General features: G+C 55.8%; 3 protein-coding genes across 5 annotated transcripts; 2 read left to right on the forward strand and 1 right to left on the reverse strand.

Annotated features, from left to right (window-relative positions):
• Positions 1 to 806: 806 nt before the first annotated feature.
• On the reverse strand, positions 807 to 12687 carry LOC129522237 (adenylate kinase isoenzyme 1-like). Its single transcript, XM_055344362.1, has 5 exons — positions 12579 to 12687; positions 11931 to 12130; positions 11181 to 11324; positions 1650 to 1844; positions 807 to 875 (listed from the first exon to the last, which is right to left on the reverse strand). The coding sequence occupies exons 1-5, from the start codon at positions 12685 to 12687 to the stop codon at positions 807 to 809; spliced, it is 717 nt and encodes a 238-aa protein (XP_055200337.1).
• Positions 12688 to 13788: 1101 nt separating this feature from the next.
• GTF2F1 (general transcription factor IIF subunit 1) lies at positions 13789 to 23194 on the forward strand. 3 transcript variants are annotated; one of them, XM_055344924.1, is made up of 12 exons: positions 13789 to 14106; positions 14197 to 14243; positions 14773 to 14845; positions 18358 to 18551; positions 19560 to 19730; positions 21010 to 21194; positions 21740 to 21893; positions 21977 to 22155; positions 22267 to 22343; positions 22421 to 22559; positions 22732 to 22849; positions 22942 to 23194. In XM_055344924.1, exons 1-12 carry the CDS (start codon positions 14095 to 14097, stop codon positions 23144 to 23146), a joined length of 1554 nt encoding a protein of 517 aa, XP_055200899.1. In that variant the 5' UTR covers positions 13789 to 14094; the 3' UTR covers positions 23147 to 23194. The 3 variants fall into 3 exon arrangements, with proteins under 3 accessions (XP_055200899.1, XP_055200897.1, XP_055200898.1); XM_055344922.1 differs by having other exon boundaries at positions 13790 to 14106; positions 21974 to 22155; XM_055344923.1 differs by having other exon boundaries at positions 13791 to 14106; positions 21974 to 22155; positions 22270 to 22343.
• Positions 23195 to 25742: 2548 nt separating this feature from the next.
• PSPN (persephin) lies at positions 25743 to 26340 on the forward strand. Its single transcript, XM_055342602.1, has 2 exons — positions 25743 to 25875; positions 25963 to 26340. The coding sequence occupies exons 1-2, from the start codon at positions 25743 to 25745 to the stop codon at positions 26265 to 26267; spliced, it is 438 nt and encodes a 145-aa protein (XP_055198577.1). The 3' UTR covers positions 26268 to 26340.
• Positions 26341 to 26497: the final 157 nt, after the last annotated feature.

Genomic DNA, 26497 nt, shown 5'->3' on the forward strand with positions numbered 1-26497 from the left:
GTTCGTAGAGGAAACAAGCTGAAGAGGAACAGGGGTTGGCCAATAAGAATGGGGGGAATGGGCCCCCCAAAGACTGTTCTGGTGTTGCCTCGCAGAAAGGGGAATAGCAGGTTGAGCCTAGGGGGAGTAGTCTTAACCCCATCCCATGTTTCTCCTCTGGGAACATGGGGAGCAAGACACCCAGGAGAGTCCCTGGGGAGAGGTGTTTCCATGGACGCAGCCTGCCATCACAGCAAACGCTTGGCTCCGTGTGCCTCACGGGAGTCCGACTGCTCTTGGTGCGCACCTGGCTGGGGCCTGTTCTGTCCGCGTGCCCCAAGGTGGAAACCAGGCCTGGTAAGAAATGGCACCAGATCCGTGCTTGGTGGGAGGCCACGGCCTCCCCAAGGGTGAGGACAGGAGACAGAGTGAACCCAAGGGCTGATCTCGAGGCCTACTGTATGGCCGGAGTGTTCTTTTGGGGTTTTTAGTTGAATACTAATGCAGATCAGGTTTCAACTTGAGAATCCTGGGCTCTCAGGTTTGAAGCAGCACCAAACAGGAGCCCAGAACAGCTCAGAGCCCCCTGCCCCACCAGGCTTTCTCTAGCCTTGTAGGAACCTGCTCCTGTGGGTGGTGGCCCCCACTCAGCCCACCCCTGTGGTGCCATGGCCCAGAAAGGGGCTCGGTTTGGGGTCTCCTGGAGAGTCAGCTCAGATTAAAGCCTGGCCTGCCGTCCTACATACCTTACCTCACAAGCCTGTCCCCCTTCTGAGCCCTATGTGTGTTCTGGGATGGAGGGGAGACAGAGCCCCCAGCCCCTCCTGTCACTGCAGGCTTTCAACGACAGAGCAGCACTTGGCAAAAATGTTTTCTGGAGCTTCTTCTGCCAAGATCTAGAGGAGGGGGAGCAGAAGGTCAGTTCTGAGTCACAGCCCGGACACTGTCCAGCCCTCCAACGCGGGGGAAGCAGGTTTGCGGGCCTCTGTTTACTAAGTACGGACAAAGAATTGGGAAGCACGGTGGCAGGGTCACACAAGGTGAGGGAAGAGGGAAGTGGGTCAGGAAGGCTGCAGCACAGTGTTACAGGTCACTAAGAGCTGGCCACTCAGCCACACCAGCTGTGCAGATACTGTCCCTTGGAGCGGGCCACAGGGGCGGGAGGTGTGGGGGATTGCCTCCCAACCCCTGTGGCCCCTGCCCTCCTATCCCAAACTCATTGATCGGTTAAAGCTTGTTCCATAGGACACCCTCATTTTAGCTTCATTTCACTCCTGCCTTCAGGCAGAGATGGGGACAAGCCGGAGGATTTCATAGATGGGTCACTTTAAGAATTAGGATACCCCTGCTTTCCCCCTGGAGGATGTATATCCCTGCACTTGAGCTGAGCCATGCTTAACCAGTTGTCTTAATCTTAGGTTTTGTAGATGCAGTCAAATGTTTTTAATGTTGCAGTTTGGGAGACAGTCCTTCTGTTTGGACCTTAAATGTCCTAGCGGGAAGGCCACAGCCTGTGCCTATACTGCCCAGTGGAAGAAATGGAATTTCCCAGTGTTCACAGTAGGGAAACAGGCCCAGAGAGGTCCAGGATGTGGGCCAAGCCATCACCCTTGTCTTGTTCCCGTGGGGAGTTGGTGGCAGGTGATGAGGGGCAAGCAGGAAGTACCTACATTACAGAGCAGGTTCTTCTGCTGATAGAAGGTCAGGACTGGCTCACGCAGCATGTAGTAGGTCTCCAGGCGCTGGCGGATGGCCGACTCACAGTCATCTGCCCTGTGCTCCACCCGGCCCCGGTGCAGCACTCTTCGGACCATTGTATCCATGGAGCAATCAAACACGATGACGATGTCTGGGGCCCGGCCCACCTAGGCATCCGCCAAGGAGACTGGGTGAGGAAGAGGCTAGAGGGTGGCTCCCCTGCCACCCCCCCCCACCCCACGCTGAGATCAGGAGTCTAGGAGGATTGTGCGGCCCCCTGGGTTCATCTTATTTTTTAGCTCTGAGTTAGTGTTTTAACGTGTTTATTTTTGGGGATAGGTAGGACCTTGGCAGAGCTCGTAAGTAAACACCACTAACAGGGAAGAGTGAAGACTCCCTCACCATCCCCAGCCACTCAGTTTTACCGTCCCTGGAAGCCACTCCTCCTTGGAGTTAGCCTGCTATTTTAGGCATATACTATAGAAGTGAATTGACTCCAATGTCCTTTTTCCTGTTTGTTTGTTTGTTTGTTTTTCCAAGTGGTGAAGATACTGATTTGCCTTCGACTTCATTCACTTGATATAATTGGAGGTGGTTCCATATCGGCACGTAAGGAGGTTCCTGAGTATTCAGCTCTATGGATGTACCGTAACAGTTCTAGATTGATGGATATTTAGATTGAAATATTCCCTCTAAGATGGATTTAAGCAGTCTTCACTTGCCTTCCTGTTGCCCAGATACTTCACTCGCACTGGGTAAGATACAAGAGTTCCCAGCTCACCTGTACCATTGCTCTGCCCTCCCTGACTGGTCTCAGGAGACCCCTAGATCTCCATGGCTGCCCACTGTGAGCTCTACCTCCTACTAGTTCCTCCAGAATTTCCTCGTGAAATAGACACCAATGGTGCATTAAAAACAACCACTACCACCACCAAGTGAGATTCATTCCAGGAAAGCAAGGATGGTTCAATACAATTTATTGTATTAACATCTGAGGAAAAAGGCATACGGTATCCTCACAAACACAGAAAGGGCAATTAGAATGTAGCATGCATTCTAGATTTTTAAAAGATGCTAAGAATTGATAATTATCTTCAGCCAACATCTTTTTTTTTTAATTTTTTTTATTTATTTATGATAGTCACAGAGAGAGAGAGAGAGAGAGAGAGAGAGAGGCAGAGACACAGGCAGAGGGAGAAGCAGGCTCCATGCACTGGGAGCCCGATGTGGGATTCGATCCTGGGTCTCCAGGATCGCGCCCTGGGCCAAAGGCAGGCGCCAAACTGCTGCGCCACCCAGGGATCCCTTCAGCCAACATCTTAATGGAAATTTGCTTTCCCACTGAAGTTGGGGACAAGACAAAATTGCCCCACTCCTGCTCCTGTGACATAGTAAGGTATAAGAAGATTAGCTAAGGCAATGAGATAAATCACTTTGAGAAACCTGAATTTGAAAGAAGAGAGGTAAAACCATGTCTGTTTGCAGATATGTGGTTATATTTCTGGGAAACTCAAGAAAACCAATAGATAAACCAGTGTAGACTTAAGAGAATTTGGTGAAATAACGGGTTATAGCATTAACACACAGGTCAGTAGCTGACATCCAGACAAAAGTCACCAGTTAGAAAAGAAGGCCCCACTTAGAGCAACAAAATGAAACATAATATGCTCAGGCAAAACTTTTTCCAAAAATGTGAAAAGTCTTAAGGACAATCTTTAAGGAACACTTGAGTAAAATTACTCCTAAATTATTCAAAGGAGACTTGAACAAAAAGATATAAATGTGCCTGGATACGAAGACCTCATCATAAAGGTGAGAGTTCTTAAATCAGTTTATAATTTCAACATGGTAACTTAGTGGAACTGGCTGACTCTAACATTCGTGTGCAAAATCAAACGAGTGGGAATGTCCAGGAGAACCTAGGCAAAGAGAGTGGATGGTGGGGGTGGGAGAGGAGGTGTTGAACCCTAACAGATACTAAAACCTAATAAGGATGGGCGCTCGGGTAGCTCAGTGGTTGAGTGCCTGCCTTCAGCCCAGGGTGTGATCCTGGAGACCTGGGATCGAGTCCCACATTGGGCTCCCTGCGTGGAGCCTGCTTCTCCCTCTGCCTGTGTCTCTGCCTCTCTGTGTGTGTCTCTCATGAATAAATAAAATCTTAAAAAAAAAATAATAAAACCTAAGAAGGCTGCCATAACAAAAACAGCAATGTGCAAGGGGACAAAGAGATCCCTGGAACAGAGTAGAGTCCAGAAATTGACCCAAGCAAATGTGGAAACTTGTTACATGGCGAGGGTGGCATCCCAAATCAGTGGAGAAAGGACAAACTTTCAACTAAATGATCCTGGAATAACTGGATCACAATTTGGAAAAAGGTCAAATTGAACCCTTACCTCATTCTTAAAACTAGGATAAGTCCCAAATGGATCCGAGATCTACATGCAAGAAATAAGGTCCTACAAGTACTAAATAAACCATGAATGGTTTCCCTGATAAGCCTAGGGTTGGGGGGTGGGGGGTGGGGTGTGTGTGTGTGTTAGAAATGGTCTTAAAATCCAGAAGAAATAACAAAATATTGATAAATTTGATTAAAAATTTAAAAACGACTTTTGCATGACCAAAAAGATATCATAAAGCAAAGTCAAGAGATAAACTGACAAAGTGGGGGAAAAATATTTGCAACCCATTCCACAAAGGGCTAATAGCCCTAATATATCAAAAGTTCCTAGAAATCAAGAAGAGACCAACAATCTGTCAGAAAAATAAACCTAAAACTATGAAGAGCACACAAAAGACGTAAAAATGGCCCTCAACCTCACTCATAGCAAGACAAATGCCCATTTCAAACTACCCCAAAACGCTATTTCACACCTGAGCAGGGTGGCAAACATCCAAAACTTTGGCAACATCTTCTGCTGGTGTGGGTGTGAGGAAAGAACACTCTCATCTATTGCTGGTGGCGATGCAAAAAAAGAGTGGGGACGGCCAGCAAAATGATCGACAGGTTTCTGTTTAATCTCACAAACCCACTCGGAGGAACCTATCGTAAAGATACTAGCAAAAATCTGACCTGCCATGCAGAGGTTATTCGGTGCGGCATTGCTCGTAGCGGCACACGACCGCACACAGCTTATTGCCTGTCAACACGTTGTCCGGCAAGTTACTGTCAACGGGTTATCAGCTGGATAGACGACGGCAGTGCCACGCAATGGAACAGTAGTCGTGAAAGGAAACAAGGAAATCCTCGATGCCCATAGGAGATCTGCGAGATATGCTGTAAAGCTCAAAAAAGTGAAGACACGTATATACAGAATGCCGGCTTTTGTGTGAGGAAGATCTCTCTCTCTCTCTCTCTCTCTCTCTCTCTCTCTCTCTCTCACACACACACACACACACACACACTTTATATCTGCAAAAAGAAACACCAGAAGGACAAACCAAAAACTAATGAAAATAGTTGCCTATGGGGAAAGGAGGACACAATTGGGGATTAGGGGCGGACAGAAGTGGTTGGAAACAAGTTCTTACTCCGGCACACCTTTTTATGTGGCTCTGACTTTGGGATCATCAAATAACATGCAAATTCAAAAGTTCAATGTAACAAGGCAATCCCTAAATATCCAAAACCAAACCGAAACAAATGTACCTGAGTTATTGTCACGCATAACTACATAGAGAAAATAATTATTTCAGGCAACTCGGTGTTTTTTTTTTCCCCCACGTACGTCCACAGTGAGGAATAGTATAAGGAAAGTCAGAGCCACAGAGAAATCTTAAACTTCCTTCAGTCGTTTTATTTTTACTAGTTAGTAGTGGTATATTCCCTGGAAACAGTTTTGCACCTAATGGAATAATGCAAATGACTACGTTATTGGTTTTAGGAGTCTGATGTTTTAGGGAAAGAGGAGGTGGCATTGTCCTGCTAAGTGTGAACTGGAAACATCAGGATGAACTTGGGATTTCTTTTAAAAGATTTTATTTATTTATTCATGCGAGATGCAGAGAGAGGCAGAGACACAGCAGGGGAGCCCGACGTGGGACTGGATCCCAGGATCCCGGGGTCACACCCTGAGCCGGAGGCAGATGCTCACCCACTGAGCCCCCCAGGTGCCCCAAACTTGGGATTCCGCCCCCTGCACAAGTGCGTGTTTTACAGCTCTGACCACTGGAAAGGTTTGGAAATGGTGACAACCCAGTGACAATGAATTCCCCTGGCCCCCAGGCCGGACGCCACTGTAAAAGGGCTCCTACGAGGGAGCGCCAATTCGAGGGCTCAGCAGGAAATGTGGAAAGTAGGGGTGGGAAGTGGGAAGTCAGGCCAGAAACTGAGAGCGTAGGGGTCATGGGGGGGCGTGGCCGTGTCAGAGGACACACGTGTCAGCGAGAAAGGTGCCACTCTGGCCACTGATGGGACAGCTGGCAGGACCACAACAAAGACCATGGAGTTCTGAGTGATGAGAGAGAACCAGATGAATGAAGGCAAAAATGACCAACCTCATGGTCACCATTGGAAGGACCTAGGACACCAACGCCTTAGTCTGAAAAATGGCCCTCGAGGAAGGGAAGCTAAGCTCCTGGCCCACCTGTCTGGTAGGAAGTGTATTTCAGGATAACCCAACAGCCCTTGACGAGGAAAGACATTTCTTCTTTAGGGAAGAATTCCCACTAATCAGTGTGGAAAAATCGCAAACTGGCAATATCTATCAGCCTGAATACCAGCACGAATAAAACCAGGAGATGGGAGGTGGAGGGGGCACTTTGCGGCCCCCGCTGTCTGACCGGGTGTACTCAGTTGAGGCTCCCGCCACAAAATGCCACGTGTGCGTGCCTCAAACAAGAGAACAGAAACTCTACTTTCATTTTTTAAAAAAGATTTTATTTATTTGAGAGGGAGACAGAGCTAGCAGCAGAGATAGCGAGAGAGAGAGCATGGAGCCCGATGCGGGGCTCGATCCCAGGACCCCGGGGTCACGACCCGAGCTGAAGGCTGATGCTCCACCGACTGAGCCTCCCAGGGGCCCCTACAAACTCTACTTTCTCACAATCCTGGAGGCCGGACACCAAGATGAGGGCGTCCACACGGCTAGTTCCTTCTGAGGCTTCTCTCCTTGGCTGGTCGATGCCAGCTCTGCCCCGTGTCCCCTCTGTGTGTGTGTGTGTGTCCTAATCTCTTCTCGGAAGGACACCAGTCAGATTGGGTCAGGGGCCCCCTCTCCCCCAAGGACCTCTTTTAACTTGCTCACCTGTCTCCACACAGGCACATTTGGAGGCCCTGGAGGTGAGGGCTTCCACGTACACATCTTGGGGGACACAGTTCCGCCCATTACAGACCCCTCGCGGAGAGGGTGCCAGTCGGGCATGTGGGAGCCTCCTGGGAATTTATGCAAGACATAAAGTATTGAATCACAGTGCTCTACGCCCAATCCGCCCTGATTCATCTACCACCACGCGGGGGAGGAGCCAAAGCCTGAATGTCACAGGAGCGCAGAGATGTCACAGCCCCAGCATCCTCACAACTGGACGGAAGAAAGGACCCTGCATGCACAACACATACTCCGTTTTCCCACTTTCTCAAGTCCACGGTGGACGGACGTTCAGGGGCCTGACTCCTCCTGAATAGCACACTCGAATACTTGTAAAAGATAATCCAGGGGATCCCTGGGTGGCTCAGCGGTTTAGCGCCTGCCTTCAGCTCAGGGCATGATCACAGAGTCCCGGGATCGAGTCCCGCATCGGGCTCCCTGCGTGGAGCCTGCTTCTCCCTCTGCCTGTGTCTCTGCCTCTCTCTCTCTCTCTCTCTCTCTGTGTCTCTCATGAATAAATAAAGTCTTTTAAAAAAAGATAATCCACCCACGGTGAGGAGACAGCAAGGCATCCCGTGCCACCCGACAGAAGTTCACGTCAACGCCTACGGAGGACACCGGACAAAGCGGCATCGGAGTCCCAAACAAGCTCCAGACACACTAGCGGTGGCGACGACATCTACTGGAGAGAGGAACGTGGTGAAGAACGCTTTGCAGCCAGCGAGAGCCAGGCTGTGCCAACTCAGGAGACCCGAAGACGCGGCTTCTTGTTCGAGAAACACAGTTGCAAGGGAAACAGCAGCAGCCGAGACAGGAGGAGCACCTGTCTGACGACAAGGCAGGTGAGACGTAGGACCAACTACACACTGTGACCCTTACCTAAATCCTCATTACAACCGCTTCCTCTTAAGAAGAAAAGGATGTTGAAGACGCTCACGGACATCTGACTATTGGCGAGTCGTTTGAGGACGCGGAAGATATTAACGTGTGACCGTGGCAGTGTTTTGACTTTACAAAAATCTTCATCTTTTGGAAAATATATACTGAAATATTTTGGATGAAATACACACACACACACACACACACACACACACACACACACACACACACAACGTACAGAACCCAAATCTGAGCACGTCAGTAGTTAACTCTGCGTGTGCAGAGCGAATGAGGGGTAGAGAGGCGAGGTAGGAACCCAGACTCTTCGGTGAGTCCAAGGCAGGAGGGAAGCAGGCAGGGTGGATGCGCCGCCCTGGATTAGGAGACACCGAGCGAGGTGTGGGCCTCGTTTCAGCTGGCAAATCTAACCACATGGAAATCAAAGGGACGCTCTTCAGACACTGGGGAAACTCAGAGGTGGCCTGGGCATCAGATGGTCTCGAGGCAGGAACGTTGGCCATGTCGGGAGCGGTTGGGTGAGGGAGCGCCCAGAATGGGCCCCAGAACCCGCTTCAAAGGACACCATCGATCGGCCACTGCAACAAGACGTTCGAGGCGCAGATAGAGCACGTGTGGCCAGACCTCGATGACAGTTTGATCTGGGCACACGGGGATCCCTTAGATCGTGCTGATTGTGTGCACAAGCACGTACACACCTCTCCTTCCCGGCAGGGACAGTGAACGGGACGTGCGTGGGGGCCTTGATCCCCTTGTGCTTCCGAGCACGAGGCTTTGTGGGGTCAGCTTGCACAGACTTTGCACATCCTGGGCCTGTATGCCACTGCCTGTGCTGTCACTTAAGACACCGCATTCCACCAAGTGCCTTTTTCTGCTTCCTGTGGGGCTGGGAGGGGGGCAACGGGAGCACTTTGGTAAAGGGAAAGAGAGCACCGCTTGCTCTGGAGGTAACTGTAAAATCAAAATACGCCGTGATGCCAACAGCCCGCTTGTGATCCTGGACGACCCACGGAATAAGATGTCACCAGTAGGGGGGTTGGGGACTTGGGTGAAGGGTACAAGGCAATTTCCTGTGAGGCTATAATTAACAACAAGTTTTTAAAAATACATCATTATTTTAAAGTCTTCTTCCGTGAACAGGGGAGTTTCCCCGCAGGTGACACTTCTGGGACAAACATCCACGCAGAGAAATGGGCGTTTCAGGGCCACTGGTCAAGGACGCTCCAACAAAGTCCGACCTGATTCTAATAACCGGAGCTGCACGTGGCTGTCTGGTTGTCTTCGGCGCCCCCGGCAGGGAGTCCCCGTGGGCTCGTTCGACATAGGCCACCCATCCCCGGGCCTCGGCTCCCGAGCTGTGTTCTCAGACAGGTGCAGGGGTGACTGGTGCAGTCTTGGAAACACACGGGCCGCTGCCTCGGGAGTCAGCCTTCCTTCCCCGTGTCCCCACATCGAGGAGACGCCTGTAGCGTTTCTGTCCACATTCACAGAGGAGGACACTGAGGCTTGGGAGGCCAAGCCTCGTGCGAGTCACAGACCGAGTGTGACCTGCACGCCAGTCTCGCTGGCTCCAAAGCCAGTGTCTGCACTAGGCTGGCCCACCTCCAAGGGTAACCTTCCCTCTGTGGCTCCCGATTTCCCTGTCTGCAGAATGGGGGCACTGATCTCCCTAGGAGTCCGACACAACATCCCAGGGCGGCTTCCTCTGAATTTCAGCACCTTGGCCCTCAAAAGGCCCCTGGGGGTGTCTTGAAGGTACACAGAAAGAAGAGCAGTGGCAAAGGGCAGGGTCCCCAGGCAGTGTGTCCTTGCGGGCAGAGACTTCTGGGGCGCCCGCTTCAAGCCAGACCCGCTGCACCGACGCGACCCTCAAAACAGACGCTCAAGGCCAGCAGGGTCGGTGGGGAAGGGCCTGAGCAGGGGCCTCCAGGATCCTCAAAGGCCGACAGGGGCCTGGCAGCTTGCAGAGATCTAGAAAATTCTCCACAAAGAAAACCCACCGTCATCGCACAGAGCCCCATTTATTTCCTTTTTTCCACCTCTAGCAGCCGCACGGGCACAAGAGAAAAGCACCGGTTCTGTTCCCCTTAGCGTAAATCCACAACGCCAGTGCGACCCTAGCTGGCAGATGGTGCTCAGCCTCCATGACGGAAGGCAACCCTCCGCGGGTGAAGGGGGGACCACAGTGAGGCGGAGAGGGGCCCCCCATTGACGTGGTCAGAATCTAGGCCTCGGAACTGACTGCTGGGGCCTAGGGAAGGCCTGTGCCCGCCACCTAACTTGTATGACCCGGGGCAAGTTGCCCGATCCCTCTGTAAAAAAAGCAGGATGGTGACGGTGCAAGAAACATTTCTCTGGAATGTTCCGAAAGATCAGAGCTCATCCAAGTAGGGTCGAGAACAGCGCTGGGCTCAGTAAAAAGCTCAAGATGCATTCATGCTGCTGTTGCCATGGGGACATGCAGGCCCTGCGTTGCCAAGCCAGGCGATTTTCAAGGGAAGCTGCGCCATCCAGCTGCCCTGCCCCAGCCCTGGGCCACCTCTGTTGGATCCCCACCTGGACTTCTCCGAAGGCATTTCAACCGATTCCAGCAAGTTCCAGAACAGTCTGGAGGCTGACAACCTGCCACAGGTTGCCTCTTCTCCCGCTTGGCCATTTCCAGACCTTCCAGTCTTCTGGCTGCTCAAGGGGGCAGATGGGCCTTTTCACGAAGTCAGCGCGGCTGGCATGCAGAAGGAACCTGAAGAAACGCAGCTGGCTCCTCCTTGGCACAGCTCAACTGTCCAATGTCCTGGCTTCAGGGAGGCCACCTGGGCCCGCACCCCAAACAGCCCACTTGTGTCCCTCCAGGATGTCGTTCTGTCTCCTCCTTACTGCATTCACCGCGACCTGAAATGTCTCTGTTTTGTCCAGCGAGTCACGTATAGGTCAGCACCTGGCATCCTAAGAGCAGGGACTGAATCCTAAGGACAGAGCCTGTTCTCGAAAGATCTGGGGACAGGTGGTTGAATAAATAAATGAACGGATAACTAGACTCCATGTCAATGGCCCAGAGATGATACTAACCCCACGTGCTCTTCAGTGGGCAAATAATTGATGTGCAGGAAGATATTAATAGGACTTTGTCCCGGCCAGCTCACCAGCTACCTACACAGGTTCTAGAAGCTTCCAACCATCTCCCTCCCGACTGTCCCTTGAAAATTTAAAACCCCATTTCCCCCCTTGCCATCTCCTCTCCCCCAAGTCTCACTCCTTCTGATCTCCATTCAAGGCAGGGAGGCGGGGAGCGGCTTCACGCCTCACCGCACGCTTGCACACCCTGGGGTCACTCACAAGGCGCTCAAACTCCTTGGCCTGCTTCAGCCCCCGCGGGAAGCCGTCAATGAGGAAGCCTCGGCTCTCTGGGTGAGACAGCATGGTGCTGCTGATCAGGTCTAGGATGATGCCCTGGGAAGGAAAGGGGTGGCGGGTTTGGTGCCCCGGGGGTCCCTCACCTACATGACCACCTTGTCAAGTGCGCTTCCTGGGTCTGGACTTCAGGTGAGTCCAGGGGAGCACCTGCCCTGCCCAGCGCCCAGGATGCCGAGGCTGCTCTGCTGCGCCAAGCCGGTCTACCGGGCAGAGCGGCTACCGTGTGCCAGGCTTGCGAGGTCTCATTTACTCATCGCTACCGTCCTACAGGTAGGTACGGCGGGGGGGGGGGGGACCTTCCTTTTACAGGGGAGGAAACAGGTACAGAAGGGGCCAGTGACATATGCCCAAGGTCACGAGAGTAATAACTACTGACTTTACCGAGCGCTCGTTAAGTTGCAGGCACTTTGCCACGTGCTTTATGGCAATGAGGTCAGCCAACCCTCACTACGGACTCCTGCTGGGAGTCCAGCTGCTCTTCCACTTTGACAGGTGGGGACACGAGGCTCAAGGGCAGCAAAGCAGTGGGAGTGGCGGCCTTCTGGGCCTCTCTGCTTCCAGGGGGCTTCCAGGGGGCTTCCAGGGAAGCCCATCCTCAAGTACCCCCTTCTTCCCTCTGCCCCAGTGCCTGTGAGCTCTCACCGTGGGCACCAGGAGCCCCTGCAGCATGATGTCATAGATCTTCCGGCCCCGCTGGGTGCTGCGTCGGGCCTCCTGCCGCAGCAGCTGGCCCAGCCCCACGTGGCGGAAGCCGTATTTGGTCGCCATGTTCTTGCATTGTGTCCCTTTGCCACAACCTGGGCCACCCATCACGAAGATGATCAGGGGAGACTTGAGGATGTCTGTGGGAGCCCAGGGAAGAGGTGGGGAGAGGGTTTGGTGCTGGCAGGGGCCAGCACGCACCGATGTGTCTGTGTCCACAGCCTAGTGTGTGTCCTCGGGTGAGTGATGTGGGACACGGGTCTCCTGGCATTACCAATTTTTGCCCTAGGGTGGCATCTGGGGGTAGCATCCATGCCCAGTGGTATATCCACACAGGACATGGGTTAGCGCTGCTACGGGGGCGGGTTTGGGGGGCTGCGAAGAGGATGCTGACCCCGAGCAGGCCACGCCCTCTGCACACAGCATCTCCTTGAAGAACCTCAATGACTCGACTGTCCTGTTTGACAGTTGAGGAAACAGGCTCAGAGCGGGGCAGGGACTCGCGCCCTCTCCGGGCCATCCCACACCGCCCTCCTCCTCCTTCCCTCTGGTCCAGCCCCCCTGGCCTCTTCTGTCCCTTGAACTTGCCAAACTCATCCCTCTCCCGCTGCTCCCCCTGCACACCAAGTCCCTGCTCCGCTGCCTTCAGGACACAGCCCGCCCGCCCATCAGGCTTCCCCTCCGGACCTCCCCCCATCATTCGGTCCCAGGGCCACATTTCCTCCACTGCAGCAGCCACGATCAGCTAGGATTTTGCCTGTTTCCTTGTTCTTGTCCGTCTCCCCAGCCACACTCTGTGCTCCGGGAGGGCAAGGACCAGTTCTGTCTTGCTGGTCCCCGGTTTTTACCAGTTGCCACGGTCCCTGGCCTGCGGTAGCGGGTGATGAGCAAACGAAGGTGCGTGGCTACCAGGCGTCTCTAAGGCAGTGCAGTAGTCGATAATGCAATTTCCGTGTCTTGCTTCCCTCCCGCTTGGCTTAGTGAATTCCCAGGCATCCCACAGGGCCCAACGTAAACTTTAAACCTCCCCTCTCCTGGGGGCCGCAGAGCCGGCCCCTCTCTCCCGGTGGCAGCCCTGCTCCCTCCTGCTCGCCGATACCATTTTTCTGAGACTGTCTCCTTCCCTGTCTACACTGTCATCTCCTGGAGGCCGGTCAGCTAGTGTGACATATTCGCCGTGGAGTGCCCAGAACCCCGCGCAGCAGGTGCCCAAGCGGATCAAAGCGCGGCTGATCCTCCAGCATGTGCAGCTGTGTGACTGCCACGGGTGGGTGGGGGCGGGGCGTGTGCACACCGGCCTTGGGTGTGGGGTACCTGCACCTCCCTCGTGCCCTTCACGGCCTCCTTCCTCCCCCCCGTGAGCCAGCGCCCCTGCGACGTTACCCTTCTCCTGGGGTCGCAGGGGCCTGCCCACCTCGGGCAGCTTGGACTTGCACAGACCCATCCCACCAGCGGCCCTGGGGTGGTCGCGCCCCATCCCCACCCGGGCCCTGACTCCTCCTCCGGGCTCGGCTCTACGTCACAAGGGCCCGATCACTTGGCGAGACGATGAGGTCTCCCCGGGGCAGAAGGAGGAAATGAACCCAAAGGGGCGCAGCTGGCGGCGCCCCAACAGCTCGACGCCGACTAAGAGGCCCCGGTCGCTATGGTGACGCGGCCTCCTCCGACTCACTTCCGGAGTGCAGTGGCGCATGCGCGAGGCGCCCGAGAGCTCGCGAGGGAGGCTAGGTTCCTCCCTCCTCTCCCAGGACGCCCCGCGGCCCCCGGATGTGATGTCACGAGGAGGCGTGGCCACAGGGCTGATTAAGTCAATCGCGCTATATAGAGAGGCGCGACGCGGCTCCCGCCGCAGACCGGGTGTGTTCCGCGTCGGGGTCGGTCTGGGCCGTCCCCGGGGACGCGGAGGAGGTTGCCGTCGCGCCGCGGCCCGAGTGTCGCGTCCGGGTTAGGCGCAGGCGCAGACGCGGCCGGAGCGGTTCCCCGAGAAGACCGACTTCTGGGTAGCGGCCCCCTCGATCCGGGCCAGAGACCCGGCGGCGCGCGGGCGGCTTCCCCGGGACTGAGGGGCGCGGGCCGCAGCGGACCCGAACCCCCGACCGTCACCATGGCGGCCCTCGTGAGTACACGGGGGAGCTCGGGGGTCGCGGCGGCGCCGCCTCTGCAGCCCCCCCCCACTCACCCACCGCCCCCCCTCCTCTGCCCGCAGGGCCCCAGCAGCCAGAACGTCACCGAGTATGTCGTCCGAGTTCCCAAGTAAGTCCCGCAGCCCTCTCCCCGCTTCCTGAGCTCCCAGGCCAGCCTGGCGCCGCCTGTGATGCCGCCTCCCGAGGAGCAGGGACCTGGGCCCAGGGCTGGGGTTGAGCCGAGGTGCATCCCGTGTTTGCAACGGAATGAATGAATGAATGAATGAATGAATGAATGAGCGAGCCCATTAGTGGGCGGTACGTGGGATGCAGCCTCCTGGCCTAGCCTTCTCTCGGCAGGAAGGCCTTTTCCCCGGCCTTGTGACTCCTGTCGGTCCTATAAAACCCAGCCCCACGATCTTCCTCCTCTGGGAAACATGCCCTGCCTGCCCTCCCCCGCCCCCGCCCCCAGGACAGAGGTCTCCATTATCCCCCGACCTTTGTGCCTCCCTTCCTGCTCTTCTTCAGCAGAGGGGTCGGGAGAGACTGGGAGACCCGGAACCCCTGAGGGCTTCTGTGGGTCCCCAGCGTTGCTGAGCCACGGGAGGGTTTGTTAAATGAACGGTGAACTGAGAGCAGCCTCTTTTTGCCCACCCCAGAAACACAACGAAAAAATGCAACATCATGGCCTTCAATGCTGCTGACAAAGTCAACTTTGCTACCTGGAATCAGGTAAGTCCCCGTTGGGAGTGAGTGTAAGAACCTGATCCTGCAATAGGTGCTTCGTTACAGCGGTAAAACTGAGGCTTGGCTTCAACCCCGCTCCCCGAGTGGGGATAAGACGATGTACTGAGGCCCAGGCTGAGCTGCTAGGGATCCCTGTGAGGAAGATTGGGCAGGCCCCACAGGAGGCCTCACGAAAGGACGGCATTTAGAAGTTGTGCCCGCTGACGGGCATTTCCAGCCTAGAGTCATCTGGGCAAGGCCGAGGGGGCTGCAGCCAGCAGATGGTATTTGGAAGCTGTCTCTGTCCATGGGTGCTGCTCTGTCCATGGGTGCTGCTACAGCAGAATACCGCAGACCGGGTGGCTTATAAACAACACACATTTATTTCTCATGGTTCTGAAAGCTGGAAGGTCTGAGAGCAAGGCGCCAGCAGATGTTTGGTCTGGTGAAGGCCTGCCTCCTGGTTCGTAGATGGCTGTCTTTTTACTGTGTCCTCACGTGGCAGAGGATGAGAGAGCTCTTAAGAGGGCACTCATCGGGGATCCCTGGGTGGCGCAGCGGTTTGGCGCCTGCCTTTGGCCCAGGGCACGATCCTGGAGACCTGGGATCGAATCCCACGTCAGGCTCCCGGTGCATGGAGCCTGCTTCTCCCTCTGCCTGTGTCTCTGCGCCTCTCTCTCTCTCTGTGTGTGACTATCATAAATGAATAAAAAAATTAAAAAATAAATTAAAAAATAAATAAACAAACAAACAAACAAATAAATAAAGAGGGCACTCATCTCATTCACCAGGACTCCACCCTTCGGACCTAATCCCCTTCTCAAGGCCCCACCTCCCCATACCATCACACTGGGGGTTAGGTTTCATCATATGCATTTTGGGATAAAACACAAACATTCAGACTATAGCAGAAACCTTTAAAGGGTTCTAAACAGGGGAGTTATAAACTGATCTGGGTGCTATAGGATCAGGGGCAGACAAAGGGTGTTGCAGGGTGGAGGTGTCGGCGGTGGTCCAGGTGAGTGACAACTGGGCATGGAGCAAACAGCGGTTATGAGAAGTCAGTGGATTCTAGTGTGTTTTAAAGTGGAGCCAACATAATTTGTTAATGATTGGATGTTGAGGGGTGACAGGGCCGGATGGACAGAGTATTGGGAGTTCAGTTCTCAACATCTTATATCAGGCATCCAGGAGGAGACAGTAAATAAGCAGTGGAGCATATGAATTGGGAGACTGGGAGGGAGCATCTGGGCATTGGGAGCAGCATTTGAAGCCACAGAGACTGGACCAGCCCAGCACAGGAGTTGGCCCAGGTCTAAAGTTGGCAGCTTCAGGCCTTCCTTCAGTTGAGCAGCTCCTGCTGCTCATCCTGTTTTCAGCCACTGGTCTGTCTTTTGACTGTTTTTAAACATCCCTTCATCTAGTTGAGCAAGTGAGGCTATTTTGAGAGAGACGTTAGTCCCTCTGGATATTGGGCAGGTGGATGCTTGCTCAGGGCACCCTCTTCCCTTGTAGGCTGCCTGCCCCCCAGCATCTCCAGCCGTATGCACATTCATATACAAACTAACATGCTCCCCCAACCTCTGGTCTCACCTAAATTACCCAGAGAGGGCGCAGTGTTTCCAAATCCCTGATCACTCTGGGGGTGAGGGGGTGAGGCATTCTTTATCACTGATTATCCAAGAGGGAGATACCCACCCATCAGGGGGTCCCAGCTTTAAACACTCCTCACTAAGAGGAATAACTTGGTAAATACCTTGGGAACATACTACCGCCATCCCTCATTGAGTGGGAGAGCCCCTTTTCCCTCATCCACAAGAAACCAGAGGAGCCTGCCCCTCATCACCCATCACCTTGATACGCAGCACCTGAGTAGTTATCACCTTTTGAGATGTGTGACCTCCCAGCCACTAGTAACTTGAGGGTGACACCCCATTCCCTGATCATCATGGGGTGGGGGACATCACTCATCACTCCTTGTTTTTACCACCCAGAGGTCATGCCCTCTATAATCTAGTCACAGAGAGATAAAGACCCCAGAATTCTCTTCGCCTAAGTGGCACACTTAGGAGGGGATTGCATTCTCTGGGGAAGAGATGAACCTGCTGGGTTGTCACTCATTACCCGAAGGAGGGGGCAGGTCTAGTACCTAAGTACTTACAACCACAAGGGACATCGCTTCCCCCAGTAGCTGCTCCTCACCCATGAACAACATGTGGGCAGAAACCCCTTCCAAATGCGTTCTTTCCAGCAGCTGTCCCTGGAGAGCACCCCCTGGGCTAATGGTGAACAAGCCAGGCAGGGGCCCTGCCCTTTGGGGTGCCCACCTTCAGGGAATCAGGCCTGTTTACTCCCCTTTTGTAATGAGGTACCCCCTGGGCTGGCTCCCTGAAGAGGAGCTGTGGAAAGTACACTGATTTCTCCCATCCCGGGGGTGCCTTTCTTCTAGCCTCAGGCTGGGGAGCATGACCAGGGAGCCCAGGCTAGCTTGGTAGCCACTTTCTCTCCTATTTCGAAGGTTTGTTCTGTTGGCCTCTAGCTTCTGGTTTCCACCATTCTCATTCTTGTCTTTTGTACCAGGGGTCAGCAGACTATTTCTTCAAAGACCAGCTAATTATTATGCTTTGCTCTGTTGGCCAGTGTCCAGAGCAGCCCTCTGACCCCGCCCCTACACAGTAAAGGCATTGCAATCTGTAAATGGTTGGGCATGTGCATGCCAATAAAATTTTGCTTTCCCCCCCGACTTCCGGATGCTTGGAGGATCTTTTTGTTCCCAGCCATCAGAAATCTCTTGATAATGGGGAGTGACCTCAGTCATCTGGCCTTTTTCGGTTAATATGTCTTGGCAGTTGTTACATACTTTTGCCTGTGTTTGGTTTTCCATTATGTGGAGGCGGCCCCCTGTATTAAGCCAGTCCCCTGCTGCTGTGTATTAGGTTCACTTCCAGTCTTTTGCTGCAACAGACAGTGGCACAGTAAACAGCCCTGTGTGTGTGTGTGTGTGTGTGTGTGTGTGTGTGGCACGTGTGTGTATGGCGCTTCACCTCCACTGTCTGGAGGAGGAAGCTCTAGGGTAAGAACTGTGTGCATCTTAAAATATCTTAACTGCTGCTGAATTGCCTGGAGATCCGGATTGGAAAACAGCCTTTAATGGTGTCTAAATGCAGAGAGACAGGAGGAGTGACCAGTTCCAAGCAGGTTGTTTTCATGGTTTTTGCTTTTGTCCTGTCACCAAAATGATCTATTTTTTTCTTTAACTATTGATTTAGAAGTAATTTCAAACTTTGAAAGGCTGCAAAATAGAGCTAGTACAAAGCTTACCCGCATCCCTTCACCCAGATGCACAGAAAGCCAGTGTCCTGTCCCTTTTTTGTTCAGGAGGTTGGCTCTGAAGGTTTGCAGCTCAGCCTGGGTCGGGGGTCAAGGGTGTTCTTGGTGTGGGCAGGCATAGCTTGAGCAAAGGCGGGCACCCTGCTGAAAGTGTCTGTTTCCTGCCCAACCCTGCCCTGTTGCCCCAGGCCCGGCTGGAGCGAGACCTGAGCAACAAGAAGATTTACCAAGAGGAGGAGATGCCTGAGTCTGGTGCGGGCAGCGAGTTCAACCGCAAGCTTCGTGAGGAGGCTCGGAGGAAGAAGTATGGCATCGTCCTCAAGGAGTTCCGGCCAGAGGACCAGCCCTGGCTGCTCCGCGTCAATGGCAAATCAGGCAGAAAGTAAGTAGTGGCAACGGTGAGTGCCTCCCGCATCCTCCTCCTGTCCTAACTCCACTGGGTGTCCAGTCGCAACCCCCATGTCTCTCATGGGGTTTTATTTCTGAAGATCCAAGCTGCTGCTCATACGGGAGCTCTAGGAGCCAGGGTTTGGGAAGCCTGAGAGCCTGCCCTGATCACACACAGCAAGGGGCCTGGGGGTTGTGAGAATTGGGAAGTCAGGTGGATGGAGGGCACTCCAGGCAGGCAGAACCACATGCACAGAAGCATGAGATGGCCCGCAGACCGCTAGGGACTGTCACAGGCATAACAGTGACAGAAGGCAGGTGGGTAGTGCCAGACAGTGGATGCCAGGATGCAGCTGGACCGTGGGGGGCCAGGGCCCAGGGGAGCCTTGAAGGTTGTAGGCAGGAAAGAGCATTCTGTAAGATTATCCAGACTTTTAGGGCAGAGAAGGGTGAGGGGAGAGGTCAGGAGGAGGCTAGCAGGAGGAACCTGGAGGCAAATCCGCGGGGGTCTGACTGTAGGGCCCTTGCTTCACAGCTGATGTACCGTGGTCCTTTCGGAAAGGACCACGATACTTACAATGAAGGGAGCCCTGAGTGGGCTCTCAGAGTGATCAGAGGGGTGGGGAGCGCTGACCCTGCTTTCTGGATATGGAAATTGAGGCTCACACAGTTGAAGGGCCAGCCCAGGGTCTCCTGACTTTTGATTTTTTTTTTTTTTTAAGGATTTTATTTGTTTGAGAGAGAGCAGGTGTGGGGGAGGGGCAGAGGGAGAAGGACAAGCAGACTCCCTGCTGAGGACAGAGCCCAATGACTCAGGGTTGGATCCCAGGACTCCGACATCATGACCTGAGCTAAAGTCAGACACTTAGCCAACTGAGCCAGCCAGGTGCCCCTGGATTTTGCTCAGAGAACCCAGATAGTTCTGGAGAGGGGGCAGGCCAGGGGGCACAGGCAGGCAGAGGGCTGGTCCTGAGGGCCAGGCTGTGACCATGATTCTTTGCAGGTTCAAGGGCATAAAGAAGGGAGGCGTGACAGAGAACACGTCCTACTACATCTTCACTCAGTGCCCTGACGGAGCCTTTGAGGCCTTCCCAGTGCACAACTGGTATAACTTCACGCCGCTGGCCCGACATCGCACACTCACTGCTGAAGAGGCCGAGGAGGAGTGGGAGAGGTGAGTGAGCCCAGGCAGGCCTGGAGGGAGGCAGAACCCTCTGGAGGGAGACATTGCCCTCTCCCAGCTTCCCAGAAGGGGCCTGAAACACTTGGAAGTGGGGTGTATCATCATAGCTTTCTGCCTGGCAGGGAGCTGGGTACTCAGTGGTGACCAAACCAGACTCCACCAGGCCTTGGGGGAGCTCCCAGTTCAGTGGGGGAGACAGACACAGAAGCATCAGGGACTACAGGGCCCTGAGAGAGCTGGGGAGGGGTAGGTGAGCTGAGTCATGGAGCAGGAATCGGCAGAGCAGGGGCCTCTCCCTGGCCCACTTGGCATCCCCCAGGCAGGAGGGCTATGGCTGGATCAACTACAGGCAAAATGTATGTAATGTAAAAGCTTGCCATTTCATCCTTTCTAAGTATCCAGTTCAGTGGCATTGAGTACATTCACATTGTTGTACGACCTTCACCACCATTCATCTCCAGAACTTTCATATCTTCCCAAACTGAAACTCTGTCCTCATGAAAGTTATTCTTTGCCCCCTTTCTCCAACCCTGGCTTCCACCATTCCACTTTCCTTCTCTGAGTCGACCCTTCAAGGGACCTCATACGAGTGGGAGCATGCAGTATTGGTCCTTTTGTGACTGGCATGTCATTCAGCATGTCTTCAAGGTTCATCTGTGTTGTAGCATATATCAGTATTTCATTCCATGTTTTAATTAAAAATAACTAAAAAACACATAATAAAAATTGCCAACTTTAAGTGTACTAATCAGTAGTGTTAAGTCCACTCACATTCTTGTACCAAAGAGCTTTACTCCTTCCCATGCCACTGATGAATTTTGCTTGTGCTATTAGATACAATCCTAAGACTCTCTTTAGATAGTCATATTTTTAAAAACTTTTACCATCACGGTAAATGGAAACAGCAGTATTATTTGTTATAAAAACAAAGGCACCCATAAACTAACATAAAAACACATGGATGTAAATACATTGTGGCCAAATTCTGTTGTTGCCTGGGAAAGGCCTTGAGCTTGAGAGATGCTGGGATACCAAACCACTGAGAGCTTCTCCTTGAGGGACATAGGACTGAAAGGAGTCAAAGAAATCCAGCTCTCTGCATGTAATTTCAGGGTGTTACTTGCCAGGGTTGTGATCATCCCTCATATCACCGAAGTTGTGTCTATGGTTCCCCTTTGGGGAGCGCCTGGTGTAGATGCAGTTAGGAGGCCCGGTTTCTGGAGTTAGGCCCCTTGTCACCTCCCACTACATCCCATTCCCCTGCCCACAGGAGAAACAAAGTCCTGAACCACTTCAGCATCATGCAGCAGCGACGGCTCAAGGATCAGGATCAGGAGGAGGAAGACGAGGAAAAGGAGAAGCGCAGCCGAAAGAAAGCCAGTGAGCTGCGCATCCACGACCTGGAGGATGACCTGGAGATGTCGTCTGACGACAGTGAGGCTAGTGGTGAGGAAGGTGAGGCCATTGGAGCCCCCGGGGTGACTGGGTGATCCGCACAGTCTGGTGATCTGTGCTTGCGTCGTACTTTGTCAAGGTTTCTGAGTGATGGCCCAGGGAGGTTAGTGCCACTGAAGCTTAGTCACAGCCCCCTGGGAATGAGAGCAGGGCTCAGCAGGCTACATAGGCCACTGGGCAAGCACCTGAGTTGGTAGGAGGCAGAAAGCTACAGGAAGGTCTCAGCTGTGGCCTTTATTGGGGCTCCCACGGGATGTGCAATGCGGGGGGGCAGAGGGTGCAACAGCTTCAGGTTGGCCAATTCAAATAATTCTGGCCACAGGCTGGTTTCTGACTGTCGGTACCCGGTCCTGGGGGATGCAGGGAAGGAGGTGGCGTTCCTGAGCGTGAGAACCGGAGAGAGGGAGTCAGGGGTGTAGACTTGCATTGGTCAGGTTTGCTCGGGAGAGGTGGGTCCTCGGGGGGCAGGCCCCTGAGGTAGGCGGACCTCCTCAGATACACCGAATAGGATGAGCACCAGCCTGAGCCCCCCTCTGCTTCCGCAGGGGGCAGAGCCCCCAAGGCCAAGAAGAAGGCACCACCCACCAAGGGGACCAAGAAGAAGAAAAAGAAGAAGGGCTCCGACGATGAGGCCTTTGAGGACAGCGACGATGGGGATTTCGAGGGCCAGGAGGTGGACTACATGTCGGATGGCTCGAGGTAAGGCGGGCGGGAGGCGGCCGAGGGGTCGGGGCCAGGCTGGCCCAGGCCGGCCCTCACCCTCTGGTTCTGTCTTCTAGCAGCTCCCAGGAGGAGCTGGAGGGCAAGCCCAAGGTCGTCCAGCAGGAGGAGGGCCCCAAGGGCGTAGACGAGCAGAGTGAGAGCAGCGAGGAGAGCGAGGAGGAGAAGCCGCCCGAGGAGGACAAGGAGGAGGAGGAGGAGAAGAAGGCGCCCACGCCCCAGGAAAAGAAGCGTAGGAAAGGTGGGTCCCCTCCCTGCATCCCAGCCCACCCCCCACCCCCTAGCCCCTTACCTGAGGTGGGGCTGGCATGGGCGGGCACCCCGGCAGCCACATCTCTCCTCTGGCCCCCAGCAGACAGCAGCGACGAGTCGGACAGCTCGGAGGAGAGCGACATTGACAGCGAAGCGTCCTCGGCCCTCTTCATGGCGGTACGGCCTGGCCCGGGGGCGGGAGGGGGCAGGCGGCAGGCTATCTGTAGACTCACGTCCGGACCCCATCTCCGCAGAAGAAGAAGACACCCCCCAAGCGGGAGCGGAGGCCGTCGGGAGGCAGCTCTCGGGGCAACAGCCGGCCGGGCAGCCCGAGCGCGGAGAGTGGCAGCACGTCCTCCACCCTGCGGGCCGCCGCCAGCAAGCTGGAGCAGGGTGAGTGGGACCCGGCCTCACTGCCTCCTCTTCTCCCACCCTTGGCCTGCATTCTGCTTTGGGAGCCAAGGCCTGTGTGCCCCCTGGGCCCCCTGCACTGGGATCCTGGCACCCCTCCGCCTGGGCTCCCCCACTTCGAGCACAGGACTCAGCCCTGTTCCTGCTCCCCCAGGCAAGCGGACCAATGAGACACCGGTGGCCAAACGTCTGCGGCTGGACCCAGGGCCCCAGAGCCTGTCGGGGAAGTCAACCCCTCAGCCCCAGTCAGGGAAGTCGACCCCCAGCAGCGGGTACGTTGTGGGGGGAATGGCAGGGGCGAGGCGGGGTGTGGGGAGGCCGCCTGCGGACGCCCGCCCACGCCGCCCTCTGCTCGGCCCCACAGAGACGTGCAGGTGACTGAGGACGCGGTGCGCCGCTACCTGACGCGGAAGCCCATGACCACCAAGGACCTGCTGAAGAAGTTCCAGACCAAGAAGACAGGGCTGAGCAGCGAGCAGACCGTGAACGTGCTCGCGCAGATCCTCAAGCGGCTCAACCCCGAGCGCAAGATGATCAGCGACAAGATGCACTTCTCCCTCAAGGAGTGACGGGCAGCGCCCGCCCACCTGCCCAATAAACAGGCTCCGTCGCCAGAACCTCCTGGGTGCTCGCATTGTCTGTCACCTGCTCCCTGAGTCCCAGAGCCCCCCTCGTCAGTGCGGGATCACCCCGGGCCGTCCTCTGGTCTCCCAGGTCCTGCCCTCCAGGAACCTTCCCCTGCCCCTTGGAGCTGGCTCCTTAGTCCTCAGCCCATGGTGCTCTCTGCGTGTCTGCGTGGGTGGCCGTCCCTCCAGCGCTGGCTTCCGGTTCTGCCTTCAGCTGCCCCCCCCCCCAACCCATGAAGTGCTCGGCTCCCAGGCCCGGGCTTTCCATTCGGCTCCTCTCTGCTCCCTCTTCAGATCAGCGGATCTGCTTGTGGTTTGACCCCTTCTTTCACATTTTAAGCGTCTGGTCGTACCACGGTCTCTGCCAGGCACCTGGTTCCTGACGCTTGCGGGCCTCCTGACTCCTCTCCACGATTGATAATCTTGTGTTTTACAACTTGGGATGGGGACCTGAGGCTGGCGCAGGGGTTCTGGGGGGGCCTCCTGGGGGCAGTCGGCTTTTTTTTTTTTTTTTTTTTGGGGGGCAGTCGGCTTTACAGGCAAATCTTGCAGGTGCATTTGGCCTCAGGCCCCCCCCCCCCCCCGGTGTCCCAGGAGCCCCTCACCAGGCCCAGATTAGGTGGTTCTCAGTGGGTGGGCTCTGTCCCAGTGGCCACAGAATCCTGAACCCTTTTGTTGCCAGTGTCAGCACCTGGGCCCTATTTTTCAGCTTTCCAGCGATGTTTCTAGGGCTTCCCTTATTTCCAGCGACTTCGTTAGGCATTTATTTTTATCTCGCGTTGCTGGCGCGCTGCCGTGGGAAGGCTCTTTGAGTTCACGGACAGTTTCATTGCTGGAAATGGAATTTGGCAGCTGGCGCTACTTTTGAACCCCTGTACTGAGGGATCCGGCCGGGGGCAGGCTGCGGCGCTTCCGTCCTGCCCGAGGCTGCACACGAGGCGGACAACCTCCCCACCCCGTTCCGTGGGCCCTGGGCCGCCGAGCAGGGATGCCGGAGACGTCAGGCTAATTCCTAGGAATGTCGCAGGTCTGTCCAGCCTCCCTCCCCAGCCTTCTGCCAGGCCTCTTGGGGCCGCAGGAAGGCAGTGTTGCCCCTGGCCTCCCCACGCAGGCCGGAGCCACGTGCCCCGGTGGTTAGGAGCAAGGCCCTGGGGTTCAGCAGGAGGTGGCTTCCAATCCTGGCTACTGTTCCATCCCGGGGACTCTGGACCAGTGACTTTCTGTCTGAGCCGGTCTCCGCAAGCACCGCAGTAGCCACCGCACCAGAATGACCGAAGCCTCTGTCACACTGGAGTTCCCGTCACTCCCGGTCTCTGCTGATGTAAAGCGAGCAGCGGTCCTGAGCTTGTGCCTCTGCTCACCCGCGTGGGATGAGATCCTGGCGCCAGATTTGTCCAGGGGCAGCGGGGCGTGATTGGCGGCTTCCGGAGCGAATGCTCAACGGCTGCCGGTTTGCACCCCATGGCACACGCGCCCGCACCACACACACCCCCCCCAGCCGGGGGTGAGCGCACTTGCTGGGTTTTGCCACCGGGGCTGCAGGGTCCCACCTATGTTTCCGCCCCCCTGACCTACATGGGACCCAGCACCTCTTTAAATGTACCCAAGTCATTCGCGCTTCCTTCGCCTCAAAGGAGGGCTTATTCTCGAAAGCTCCTCACCATCAGGCAGCGTGTTAAACCCTAAATGCGCCATCTGTCCTCAGAACCTCGCGTGGGAAGGACTCTGATTAGCCCCCTTTCACAGGTGAGGGGTGGCCTCGTTTCCCAGGACTCATGGGGCCGGGTATGGAAATCACTGGAAACTGCTGCTGCCTCTCAGACCTGGTGGGCTTAACCTCCCCTCCCACCCTAACGTGGGGATGGGGCTGAGGTCCAGGGACCTCAGCTCGGCCTTCTAGAGACAGGCGTCCCTGCAGGGTGAGCTTCCTCCGTTCCTGTCCCAGTTCTTGGCTGTCCCCGGGCCTCTCCCTTTTCCTGTTTTGACGGTGGCTCAGCCAGGCCCGGAGACAGGGGCATGATGTCTTAATCCTCCAGGTGGCGGCTGTGATGGAGGGTTCCCCATCAGCCCGGCCACCTGCTGGCCCGTCTCTTCCCCCTACCCACTCTACCTGGTGCACGACGTGGGGACCCCTGAGCCCTGGCACCCTGAGTGGGGAGAGCCGCACTGGCGGGTCCTCATGCCCCCGCCCCCTGCACCTCTTTCCAGAAAGCAGGTGGGGTGGGGGACTCAGTGGCCCGCCCTGGGTTCGGCTCTGGCTGCCGCAACACTCATAAATCAGGGGTGAAGGGGGTGTCGGAAATGGGTCTGCGGAATGTCTGGCCGGGGCGGGGCGGGGGTGAGCACTTAACTCTTAAAGCACAGGGGTGGGCAGAGGCGCTGGCCCCAGGGTGCCGGAGAGCAGCTGGCGTGGGACATGGTGGGCTCCCCGCCCGCGAGGCAGTGGCAACGAAGAGGTTATGTCCCCAGCCCTGGTGGGGGGATAAATTGAGGGTGCGACGCTCCCCACCATCCCCACTGTCCGGACCTGCCTGTCACGATGGCCCCAGGAAGAGTCCTCCTCTGCTCGCTGCTGCTCCTGTCGCTGCAGTTGGGCCTCGGCTGGGGCCCTGGTGCTCAGGGGACCCCGGTGGTGGAGGGTGAGCTCCGAGGGACCCAGAGGCCACAGCTGGGTAAGGCCCCCCCCCGGGCCCTGCGTGACCCCCAGCTCTTTCCCACCCAGATGTCACCTGCCATCAGCGGCCCCTTGTCCCCTGCAGGTGGCCGCCCGCGCCGAGCCCTGGCCAGCCCGTGCCAGCTGTGGAGCCTGTCCCTGCCTGTGGCTGAGCTGGGTCTGGGCTACGCGTCGGAGGAGACGGTCACCTTCCGCTACTGTGCGGGCAGCTGCCCCCGCGGCGCGCGCACCCAGCACGGCCTGACACTGGCCTGGCTGCGGGGCCAGGGCCGAGTCCTCGGCGGGCCCTGCTGCCGGCCCACCCGCTACGCCGACGTGGCCTTCCTCGACGACCGCCACCGCTGGCAGCGGCTGCCCCAGCTCTCGGCGGTGGCCTGCAGCTGCGGCTGAGGACGTCTGGCCTGGGGCCCCGCGGCCTCTCGAGGGGCTCTGCTGACTTATTTATTGGAGACCAGAGGGGAGGTGGGCCGGGGCCACCTGCAAGGAGCCTAATAAAGGAACTGCCGCTGCATGACTGTGTTCAGCCCGAGGGTGCCTTGACCCTGCTCCCGGTGCGGGTTGGGGGCCGGGAGGCGGGTTCCGGGCTTCCCCTGCACCGCCCAGCCCCTGCCAATAGCCAG

Source organism: Nyctereutes procyonoides, unplaced genomic scaffold (assembly GCF_905146905.1).
Source record: "Nyctereutes procyonoides isolate TBG_1078 unplaced genomic scaffold, NYPRO_anot_genome, whole genome shotgun sequence".
Lineage (NCBI taxonomy): Eukaryota > Metazoa > Chordata > Mammalia > Carnivora > Canidae > Nyctereutes > Nyctereutes procyonoides.

Coding starts and splice junctions, on each gene's coding strand:
- LOC129522237 (XM_055344362.1), bottom strand. CDS start 12,687: ATGGGGGGAGGTCCGGAGGGGAAGCCTGATGGGCGGGCGGGCTGTGTC. Junction 11,325..11,930: donor AGGGGCTCCTGGTGCCCACG/GTGAGAGCTCAC, acceptor TTTCCTTCCCAG/GGCATCATCCTAGACCTGAT. Junction 1,845..11,180: donor CCAGGGTGTGCAAGCGTGCG/GTGAGGCGTGAA, acceptor GCGGATGCCTAG/GTGGGCCGGGCCCCAGACAT.
- GTF2F1 (XM_055344922.1), top strand. Junction 14,846..18,357: donor ACTTTGCTACCTGGAATCAG/GTAAGTCCCCGT, acceptor CTGTTGCCCCAG/GCCCGGCTGGAGCGAGACCT. Junction 22,560..22,731: donor CGCCAGCAAGCTGGAGCAGG/GTGAGTGGGACC, acceptor CTGCTCCCCCAG/GCAAGCGGACCAATGAGACA.
- PSPN (XM_055342602.1), top strand. CDS start 25,743: ATGGCCCCAGGAAGAGTCCTCCTCTGCTCGCTGCTGCTCCTGTCGCTG. Junction 25,876..25,962: donor GACCCAGAGGCCACAGCTGG/GTAAGGCCCCCC, acceptor TGTCCCCTGCAG/GTGGCCGCCCGCGCCGAGCC.